Genomic DNA, 12,232 nt, shown 5'->3' on the forward strand with positions numbered 1-12,232 from the left:
GACATTAGCAGAACATGAGCAGAGACATTGCAGAGACATAGCAGAGACATTAGCAGGAGACATTAGCAGAGACATAGCAGGAGACATTAGCAGAGACATTAGCAGAGACATAGCAGGAGACATTAGCAGAGACATTAGCAGGAGAACATTAGCGAGACATTAGCAGAGACAATTTAGCGGAGACACTAGCAGGAGAAATTAGCAGAGACATAGCAGGAGACATTAGCAAGACATAGCAGGAAGACATTTAGCAGAGACATTAAGCAGAGACATAGCAGGGAAGAAATTAGCAGGAGACATTAGCAGGGAGACATTTAGCCGGACCATAGCAGGAGCCATAGCACAGACCTTAGCAGAGACATAGCAGGAGACTTAGCAGAGACATCATCGCAGAGGACATTAGCAGGAACATTAGCAGAGACCTAATTGCAGAGACCATAGCAGGGAGACATTGCAGGACCTAGCAAGCACATAGCAGGAGAACATTGACAAGCAGAGGACATTAGCAGAGCTAGCGGATCAACTAGCAGAGTACTAGAAGGAGGGACATTAGCGAGAGACTAGCAGGAGACATACAGAAGACATTAGCAGGAAGACATTAGCAGGAGACATAGCGAGACATTGAGAGCCATAGCAGGAGACAATTAGCAGAGACATAGCAGGAGACATAGCAGAGACATTAGCAGAGGACCATTAGGCAGAGACATAGCAGGAGACATTAGCAGGAGACATTAGCAGAGACATTAGCAGAGACCATAGCAGGGAGACATTAGCAGAGACATAGCAGGAGACATTACCAGAGACATTAGCAGAGACATAGCAGGAAATTAGCAGAGACAATAGCAGAGACATGAGCAAGACATTAGCAGAGACATAAGCAGAGACATTAGCAGGAGACCATAGCAGAGACTTAGCAGAGACATGAGGGAAGACATTAGAAGAGACTAAGCAGGAGACATTGCGAACATTAGCAGAGACATTAGCAGAGACATAGCAGAGAACATTAGCAGAGACATTAGAGCAGAGACATAGCAGAGACATTAGCAGGAGACATTAGGCAGAGACAGTAGGCAGAGACATAGCAGGAGACATTAGCAGAGACATAGCAGGAGACATTAGCAGAGACATAGCAGGAGACATTACCAGAACATAGCAGAGACATGCAGAGACATTAAGCAGAGACAGAGCAGGAGAAATAGCAGGAGACATTAGCAGAGACATAGCAGGAGACATTAGCAGAGACATTAGCAGAGACATAAGCAGGAGACAGTAGCAGGAGCATTAGCAGAGACACTAGCAGAGACATAGCAGGAGACATTAGCAGAGACATTAACAGAGACATAGCAGGAGACATTAGGCAGAGACATAGCAGGAGACATTAGCAGAGACATTAGCAGAGACATACAGGAGAACAGTAGCAGAGACATAGCAGGAGACATTTAGCAGAGACATTAGCAAGACATAGGCAGAGACATTACCAGAGACAATAGCAGAGACATGCAGGAGACAATTAGCAGAGACATTAGCAGAGACATAGCAGGAGACATTAGCAGAGACATAGCAGGAGACAATCAGGAGACTTAGCAGAGACATAGCAGGAGACATTTAGCAGAGACATTAGCAGGAGACATTAGCAAGACATTAGCAGAGCACTAGCAGAGACATAGCAGTGAGACAATTAGCAGAGACATTAGCAAGACATAGCAGAAGACATAGAGCAGAGACAGAGCAGGAGACATTAGCAAGACAGAGCAGAGACATTGCAGAGGACATAGCAGACATTAGCAGAACATGAGCAGAGACATTGCAGAGACATAGCAGAGACATTAGCAGGAGACATTAGCAGAGACATAGCAGGAGACATTAGCAGAGACATTAGCAGAGACATAGCAGGAGACATTAGCAGAGACATTAGCAGGAGACATTAGCGAGACATTAGCAGAGACAATTTAGCGGAGACACTAGCAGGAGAAATTAGCAGAGACATAGCAGGAGACATTAGCAAGACATAGCAGGAAGACATTTAGCAGAGACATTAAGCAGAGACATAGCAGGGAAGAAATTAGCAGGAGACATTAGCAGGGAGACATTAGCGAGGACCATAGCAGGAGGACCACTAGCAGGAGACTTAGCAGGAGACATAGCAGGAGGACTTAGAGAGAATCTGCAGGAGACATAGCAGGGACATTAGCAGAGACAATGCCAGAGACCATAGCAGGGAGACATTGAGACAGCAAGGACATAGCAGGAGACTTCGACATGCAGAGGACATAGCAGGCTAGCGGATCCGACTAGCAGAGTACTAGAAGGGGAGACATTGCCGAGAGACTTACGCAGAGACATACAGAAGACATTAGCAGGAGACATAGCAGGAGGACATTAGCTAGAGCATTGCAGGAGCATAGCAGGCGACCATTGCAGGAGACATAGCAGGAGACATAGCAGAGACATTAGCAGAGGACCATTAGGCAGAGACATAGCAGGAGACATTAGCAGGAGACATTAGCAGAGACATTAGCAGAGACCATAGCAGGGAGACATTAGCAGAGACATAGCAGGAGACATTACCAGAGACATTAGCAGAGACATAGCAGGAAATTAGCAGAGACAATAGCAGAGACATGAGCAAGACATTAGCAGAGACATAAGCAGAGACATTAGCAGGAGACCATAGCAGAGACTTAGCAGAGACATGAGGGAAGACATTAGAAGAGACTAAGCAGGAGACATTGCGAACATTAGCAGAGACATTAGCAGAGACATAGCAGAGAACATTAGCAGAGACATTAGAGCAGAGACATAGCAGAGACATTAGCAGGAGACATTAGGCAGAGACAGTAGGCAGAGACATAGCAGGAGACATTAGCAGAGACATAGCAGGAGACATTAGCAGAGACATAGCAGGAGACATTACCAGAACATAGCAGAGACATGCAGAGACATTAAGCAGAGACAGAGCAGGAGAAATAGCAGGAGACATTAGCAGAGACATAGCAGGAGACATTAGCAGAGACATTAGCAGAGACATAAGCAGGAGACAGTAGCAGGAGCATTAGCAGAGACACTAGCAGAGACATAGCAGGAGACATTAGCAGAGACATTAACAGAGACATAGCAGGAGACATTAGGCAGAGACATAGCAGGAGACATTAGCAGAGACATTAGCAGAGACATACAGGAGAACAGTAGCAGAGACATAGCAGGAGACATTTAGCAGAGACATTAGCAAGACATAGGCAGAGACATTACCAGAGACAATAGCAGAGACATGCAGGAGACAATTAGCAGAGACATTAGCAGAGACATAGCAGGAGACATTAGCAGAGACATAGCAGGAGACAATCAGGAGACTTAGCAGAGACATAGCAGGAGACATTTAGCAGAGACATTAGCAGGAGACATTAGCAAGACATTAGCAGAGCACTAGCAGAGACATAGCAGTGAGACAATTAGCAGAGACATTAGCAAGACATAGCAGAAGACATAGAGCAGAGACAGAGCAGGAGACATTAGCAAGACAGAGCAGAGACATTGCAGAGGACATAGCAGACATTAGCAGAACATGAGCAGAGACATTGCAGAGACATAGCAGAGACATTAGCAGGAGACATTAGCAGAGACATAGCAGGAGACATTAGCAGAGACATTAGCAGAGACATAGCAGGAGACATTAGCAGAGACATTAGCAGGAGAACATTAGCGAGACATTAGCAGAGACAATTTAGCGGAGACACTAGCAGGAGAAATTAGCAGAGACATAGCAGGAGACATTAGCAAGACATAGCAGGAAGACATTTAGCAGAGACATTAAGCAGAGACATAGCAGGGAAGAAATTAGCAGGAGACATTAGCAGGGAGACATTTAGCCGAGGACCATAGCAGGAGGCCATAGCAGAGACTTAGCAGAGACATAGCAGGAGACTTAGCATGAGAACATGCAGAGAGACATAGCAGGACATTAGCAGAGACCATGCGAGACCATAGCAAGGGAGACATTAGAGCAGCAGACATAGCAGGAGAACTTGACATACCAGAGGACATAGCAGAGACTAGCGGATGACTAGCAGAGACTAGCAGGAGGACATTGCCGAGAGACTACGCAGGAGACATAGCAGAAGACATTAGCAGGAGACATAGCAGGAGGACATATAGACATGGAGAGCCATAGCAGGAGACACATTGCAGGAGACATAGCAGGAGACATAGCAGAGACATTAGCAGAGGACCATTAGGCAGAGACATAGCAGGAGACATTAGCAGGAGACATTAGCAGAGACATTAGCAGAGACCATAGCAGGGAGACATTAGCAGAGACATAGCAGGAGACATTACCAGAGACATTAGCAGAGACATAGCAGGAAATTAGCAGAGACAATAGCAGAGACATGAGCAAGACATTAGCAGAGACATAAGCAGAGACATTAGCAGGAGACCATAGCAGAGACTTAGCAGAGACATGAGGGAAGACATTAGAAGAGACTAAGCAGGAGACATTGCGAACATTAGCAGAGACATTAGCAGAGACATAGCAGAGAACATTAGCAGAGACATTAGAGCAGAGACATAGCAGAGACATTAGCAGGAGACATTAGGCAGAGACAGTAGGCAGAGACATAGCAGGAGACATTAGCAGAGACATAGCAGGAGACATTAGCAGAGACATAGCAGGAGACATTACCAGAACATAGCAGAGACATGCAGAGACATTAAGCAGAGACAGAGCAGGAGAAATAGCAGGAGACATTAGCAGAGACATAGCAGGAGACATTAGCAGAGACATTAGCAGAGACATAAGCAGGAGACAGTAGCAGGAGCATTAGCAGAGACACTAGCAGAGACATAGCAGGAGACATTAGCAGAGACATTAACAGAGACATAGCAGGAGACATTAGGCAGAGACATAGCAGGAGACATTAGCAGAGACATTAGCAGAGACATACAGGAGAACAGTAGCAGAGACATAGCAGGAGACATTTAGCAGAGACATTAGCAAGACATAGGCAGAGACATTACCAGAGACAATAGCAGAGACATGCAGGAGACAATTAGCAGAGACATTAGCAGAGACATAGCAGGAGACATTAGCAGAGACATAGCAGGAGACAATCAGGAGACTTAGCAGAGACATAGCAGGAGACATTTAGCAGAGACATTAGCAGGAGACATTAGCAAGACATTAGCAGAGCACTAGCAGAGACATAGCAGTGAGACAATTAGCAGAGACATTAGCAAGACATAGCAGAAGACATAGAGCAGAGACAGAGCAGGAGACATTAGCAAGACAGAGCAGAGACATTGCAGAGGACATAGCAGCTTTGACAGTGAAGTGAGACCTCTTGCTGCGATATACCACCTTTGGGTTTACTTCATTCTGGAGCGTCATTGGTGGGTCAAAGGTGAATGTGGGCGGTACTAATCGATTCTCCTGACTCTGATTGGTCGACAGGTGACAGGTGTCAATCATCCACACTCTGTGTTGTTTTAGCCTTAGCACCGCTAGCTGCTACCTGCTGCTTCATATTCTTTAATACCGCTTGTTTCAAACATCGCGTCGTCTTAAAACTCAAAGTCTTCTTTCCTCCTCTCGGAATCCTCCTGAACAACTTTTGCAAACAACTGATGTTAACTAGAAAATTCCCGCAGAAATTTTGAGAGTGACGAGTGGGCTGTTGCTGGGGGTCTGTATTCAAAAAGCACACCTCAAACAGTCATTTTTAACATGTTTATTTAGACACAGGAGCAGCTAGCGCTGCCGCGCAAGCAATTGACATTAGCATGTTAACAAATACCATGTCTTTAATTTTTAGTGGCTAATGTTAATTAGTATGTTAGCATTTGCATTAATTTTAGCATTGGCTGCTAATGTTAGCAGTTAGCATGTCTTTACAGCTAGCGCTAATGTGCTAGCTGCTCTGCTGTCTCTGTCGGCCATTTTACACAGACAAGTTCAAATGAAGCCAATAACTGCTCAAATGGCCACTGGGCTGCTGCAACTGTTGTCAGTTGGAACGGCAGTTGAAAATCCTGACAGAGAGAGAGGGAAAATGCTGAGACCAGCCCTCGAAGAGGAGGGCTCTATGGCCAAACCGTATTTCCAATCATTGAACCGACATAACTGGGGACATCGCGTGCCCTTCCTGATCGTTTTACATAGTTATTTTGTGTCGATAAATGAAGAAATGTGTCCTCAAGAGCAAGAGAGAGAAACGCTACTTCTGCCTTCCTTAAGAAAATTTCCCTCCTTTTTTAACATGGCAGTGAATGAGGCTGAGGATGGGAGTACTCGATCAGTTGGCCTGTATGGAGCCAAAACTATAAAAGAGACAGCTTCAACAGTGTTATCACTGCGATCACCTCGAATTTTCCTACATTTGAGGGGATAATCATGTCTGTAGTGGGGCATTTGAGGCCACGGTAGTCGAATACGTTTTATTTTTTCACTGATTTTTCTCCCTGCTCCTCACTCAAGCTGATAATGTCATCCACTCTAGCACAAACATTCCGCCACATACACACCCATTATAAACCCAGAAATTTGACTAAAAACCTGCTCAACTTTGAGCCTTGATAGTTTAAAAACGGTAAAAGCTGTCGATGAGTGTCGTGAATCCCTGAAGATAAGGGAAGCATACCTCCGTTTTAAAGTTCAAATGCAGTCTCTCGGTTAAAGTATGCCAGAGCAGTTCATTGTTGAAAATGTCTGTTGAAATGTACTTTTTTTCAGGCCTCCCCATTCATTCCCTATGGGAAATTTTTCACAGTTTTTCCAGAATAAATTCGCGAAAAACACGCGAATCTCTTAGAAAAGTAATAGCACTCGATTCGGGATCAAGACGCACGTTTTGATATATAATTTGTTGGGGTCCTCTCACCGCTGCGGGCCGCATTAATGTTCGAAAAAGGGCGGAAAATGAATAATAATGCCATGTGAGTAGTTGACGAGTGTCGTAGGCACTCGTCACTAATAACTGTTGTTATCTTCTGCCACACTGGTGAAGACATGTTCATTATTAGTCTGGCAGAGACGGGGCCAGGCTTGGGTCCTGCCAATGTCGGATGATGAACATGAGTTTAAAAAAATCAGTTGAAAAGTTAAATTGTGTGAAGTTGAAAAGTGAAGATTTATTTAACAAAAATGTGTTTAATGTATTTAAGTATGTTTAAAAACACACAGATGTTAAAATGTGGTTTAAAAATGTTAAAAACATACACAAAGATTGTTTTTAAAAGAAATATTTGAGCACATTCACAAAGATGTGAATGACATTTATTGTTCAAACCTTTTTTCCAAGCCTTCATGGAACATTCAAAGCAACATCAACAACAGTAGTAAAAAGTAATAGTAATATTTGTGGGGGGGTGTGGCTGCTTTTGAGTTCTCTTTGGGGAGGCCCACTATCCCACACTCTGAAAACCCCTGCTGTAGAAAGTTTCAGGACAGTTGTGTTGTGGCCTCTTCTTTGATTACAAGGCTACAGCAAAGTATCTGCTAACATCTTAAGCAGTCCCTCAAACTTTCTCCGTGTAAACACTGAAAACTCTTCTTGGTTTTCACACTGCACATTATCTCTTTCCATGGCCTTGCAGTGGCCTGCACTCTACTGCTCAGCACACAGTCAAAAATAGATTTACATCAAAAAAGATATAAATATAACACCTTCATGGTTTATAAAAATCACTATCCAAAGAGTCATTTTTTTTTGGGGAGTTTGGGGATTGATGTTCATTCATCTTTTTCATAATGGTGGTCCGTGTTGAAAGGAGAGCTGTAGCAGCTATGGCTCAGTAAGAGTAGCGCACCATTCAGTAATCATGTTCATCAGTTCAGTCCAGCTTCTATCCACATGTTGAAGGGACCTTGGGATGCATAAACCATGCCTTGATACCTCACTACCACACTGTGTGTGAGTGAATGGCTGAATCACTGTTGCTGAATGACACATCCGGCTCTTTTAAAACATCCATGAGGGTGACAAAATATGAAGGAGGAAGAGGAAAAAGATGAAAAGGAATAAAAAAAGGACAAACATGACTGAAAGAAGTAGGAGGAAGAAAGGGAAGAAAACCACAAAGAAGTGGAAACAGTAAAAATAAAGCAAAAGAGAAAAGACATTATCTTGATGTCATAAAGTACTATGCTATTATTTTCTTTGGCTCTGGAGAACACATTAAAGGGGGGAAAGAATGATCCGAAGTAATAAATATAAAATGAATAGCTGAGAAAATGAAGATTGAAGGGCGCCAGCGTCTCATTTTTTGGGCATGCAACAAATCTTCATGGGAATATGGAGCTCTGAGTTAGACCTGATGACAAAGTGACTGTGCAGCAAAGCCTCTTTCTCTACTTACCAGTGTGGTGAAGATATAGTGATAATACTCTGTCATCATCCCCATGGCGAGAGCCTGAGAACGAAAGTGACAGACAGAGAGAGAGAGAGAGAGAGAGAGAGAGAGAGATTTATAAATGAATAGGGAGGCAGATAAAATATTTTGTCATATTTTGCACACATATGCATTTGCCAGTTTGTGTGGCTGTATTACCGACTGTATTACCATGTAATGTGAAGAAGCATATATATTCTGCTACACTGCTGTAGCCACAGGCTCAAAGATAAGAAACTAACACCCGCCAAAAAAACAGTTAAATAGAGCAAAAGACAGAACACCATCTCATATATTTGGCATATGTGGAGAAATATAGAGGATAAAGCATGACTCTATAGATGTGGGACATATGGGACATTTTCAGAAACACATATAAAGCAGTCACCCTGCAGTAACAAGTTCTATGCTGGAGCTGTTGTGGGAGATTGTCTGGTAGCTGCTGTTTATTTGCAGAATTTTTGGAACAGCTCGTGAGGTGTGATACTTATGTTGGTGATTTGAATGTGTGAAAACACAAACATGGTGTGTAATATGATCCAGTATTGGCTCTGTTTGGAACACACTTTATTGGCACTGTCAACCAGTAAAAGGTGCAAGAAGCTGATCTACATTTCTCAGTAACAGAGCTCACCAAAGTGGAAGGAGAAAGTCTCAATTCACCAGTCAATGTTCTAACTGTTAACTATAGGAATCATAGGCTCCTCCTTAGATATAGAGCATGTAGCTCAGACAGTGAGTAGAATGTCGGAGAAGAACTGCTGCTTCTAGCAAATTTAGACGGTTGGGGCCTCTGTTTTGGAGGATGCTCCCCGGATGTCTACCACAGAGGTAATCCAGGTGTTTCCAACTGGAAGCAACCCCCTGGCCAAATCAATAACATACCAGAAAGATTATCTACCCCCTCTGGCTTGTGAAAGCATCGTGATCTCCCAGAAAGACTTTGAAGACATGGCTGGCGACATGGACATCCAGTGTACCACAATGCAAAGATACGACAGGGTTCAACATTAATGTGGTTTTCACTTGCAAGTGGGTCAGAAATTACTTATCTTGTCATTGTCTTGTCACAGCGTTTCAGTGATATTTATCAAAATTTTTAATTATTCCCCTTCCTCAAACTTGCAGTAAACAGTGTGATACATACAGTAGGTGGAGTTTTGCTTGCATCCTAATGCCATGTAACACAGCTCATACACATTATCATTACCCACCACTGATGGTCCTGTGCATGTGCAGCACTCAGCAGGATTGACTCAGTGACATGGCTCACTCCTTTGCTACTCCTACCATCAGCTTTATAAAACAGCGTGTTTAATTCTGTTTCACTTGCCCAATCCAACAAAACACCTAACTCTGTATTATTCTATTATCATGCAGACTATGTGTGTGTGTGTGTGTGTGTGTGTGTGTGTGTGTTTGTGTGTGTTCTGGCTGTGTGCCATCTCACTTCCAGCTGTATGGTCCTATATGGTGGTGTCAGAGTCCTGCCTGCCATGCTGAGACTCACTTAACCAATATGAATCACAGATTAGGACTGTAGAGGGGATGATTACACAGACAGGAAGGAATAATGGCTGCTGCTATCAGGTAAGAAACCTTGACAAAGCCTCCAGCATTTGGTTTGAGGACCAGCCCACACAGTGGTGACTCACATGGTGCCATTTCCTGGATCTTGTAAAGACATATATATATATATTTTTTTTTAATATTACTTATGGACAAAAAGAACACATCAATAGAGAAACCATCCTGTTCAGTTTTAATAGCAGTTTGATTGATGGAAGCTATCAACAGAACTGAAAAAGCACTCTTTTGCTTTTGTTGTACCACTTAAAGGTGCATTCAGAAACAACTGGAAGCATTTTTTTTAACTGTATTCACATGAATGAGAGGGAGGGAACGAGAGGGTTTTACAATCTGTGCTGCTTAGGCCTTTTAACCAAGTTAAAAAAAGAATAGTTGAACTGGAATTACTCCCTTCAAGACCATGAATAATTAAACAATGCAAGGAATATGCATATTGTCCAAATTTATGTTCAGGAGAAGTGAATTGCAAATTTAAAAGAACACTTTATCATGTTGGGAAGAATGTGTTTGTAAAGAAGAAGCAATTTTCAGTCAAACCAGAAGATCTTAACCCAAAACAACCACCGGGCACGTTTCTGACAGATTCACATTTGTGTCCGTCCTCTACCTAACCTGACTTCAAATCTAAGTTTGAAACATAGACTAGAACGGCCATGTATCTGGCAACCGGGGGGTCACACAGAACACCACGCATCCATGTGGTAGTAATTTTGGGGTTAGAGGTGTTTAGTTGCTTTGTCTAAAGACTGAAGGCAAAACAGTAGCTTAGCACTGACGAAAGATAAATAAGATGACTAAAGGTCAAAGAAATTAACCTTTCAAGCTTGTGATTGTGAGTTCTGTGGATGTTAGCTATAAGTTTAACCAGCTTACACATGTTCACCTGACCTCACCTTTCTCGTCTCTGTCCATTTATGGAATAATGCTAAACTGCGTTCAGACACATGGTACCAGTACTATTGGCCTTCACTAAACCTACAAACATTAATTGCCCAATAAGACCATACGTAGAATCCCTTACTTAGTCCTGTCAAGCTTTGGATTTTACTTTCAAATTATGAAAAAGCTGCAAACTTTAGAATGCTAAGCTAATTACTTTAAAACACACAGAAGTGATTAGCATTACTTTAAAAGTAAAGGGGCTTGTCAAGACTAGACCAAGCAGAGTTTAGGCCAGTGACTGTTCAACTGTGGGGATGGATCACCGGGGTAAAAAAGTAAGTAGTGACACAGTAAGTAGTTACAGCATGCCAAACTCATCTGTCATCACATTCTTAAGTTCTTTTCTCATGAAAAAGTCAGCTTGTTAATTAAAAATGCAAACATTAATGCATAAATGGAACCATTGTGTCCCTTGCATATGTTCCTGGAATAAAAATCTAAACCAGGTAAGGAAAGGCTATATTTTAATGATGCGCTCCTTTCTTTCCATCTGTATGTTCTATGAATCATCACATAGTGAGGATGCTTGCTGACGTTTTGGCTGGGATGGCTAGTGTTAGCCTCAGCCTGTTAGCACCATAGACATATATACATAGACGCCGCATTGAGCGCTGAATCGTACGTCAACGGGTCCGCCATATTGGATCGGGCAGATCTGCCCGTAAACTAATAACAGGAAATGGACTGAACTTCATAAAGCGCCTTTCTACAAAGTTCTTTAAGTTAATGTCTCTTATACACCCATTCACACACACACTAATATATCTGGGAAACAAACAGGCACCAAAAACAACGTATGTAACTTTTAAAGTGATGATTATAAATGTTTACTCCTTATGTAAGCACCAAACCAACGTATGTATTTTTCTAATGCTGAGTGTTTACAGCTACTAATGTGTGTAACACTGTTACTGTGATGATAAATATTGAAATATTTATATTTAACATTTAATCTGTGTCTATAATAACCACATCCTGAAATGTATATATATATATGTATGTGTATATATATATATAAAAAAGGAACTCTCAGTGCTGAAGAGTAGAACACTAAAACTGATCCTAGAAAATATTTGGAGGTCAGGGATCTATTTTGGACTTGTTTTATTACAGGGCTCTGAGGAGGAAAGTTCTGGGTCCTGCCCCGGGGTCTCCTGCCAGTTGGATGGGAAACGGAACACCTCCAAAGGAAGGCCCCAGGAGGCATCCTTGATCAGAATGCCCAAACCGACCTCAGCTGGTCCGTTTAATAAGAAAGGAACCAGTAGCTCTTCTCCACTTCCTCCCGATATCTGGACTCCTCATCCTATCTTCATGC

General features: G+C 42.7%; 1 protein-coding gene across 4 annotated transcripts in view; it reads right to left on the reverse strand.

Annotated features, from left to right (window-relative positions):
- The window catches only part of grik2 (glutamate receptor, ionotropic, kainate 2), a 260,242-nt gene that overhangs the window by 134,033 nt on the left and 113,977 nt on the right, over nt 1–12,232 (reverse strand). For all 4 annotated transcript variants that reach the window (XM_027286830.1, XM_027286828.1, XM_027286829.1 and 1 more), the window contains one exon: nt 8,350–8,403. In XM_027286830.1, coding sequence (XP_027142631.1) covers nt 8,350–8,403 — 54 coding nt within the window. The remainder of the gene's footprint in view (nt 1–8,349; nt 8,404–12,232) is intronic.

Source organism: Larimichthys crocea, chromosome XIII, assembly GCF_000972845.2.
Source record: "Larimichthys crocea isolate SSNF chromosome XIII, L_crocea_2.0, whole genome shotgun sequence".
NCBI classification, from domain to species: domain Eukaryota; kingdom Metazoa; phylum Chordata; class Actinopteri; family Sciaenidae; genus Larimichthys; species Larimichthys crocea.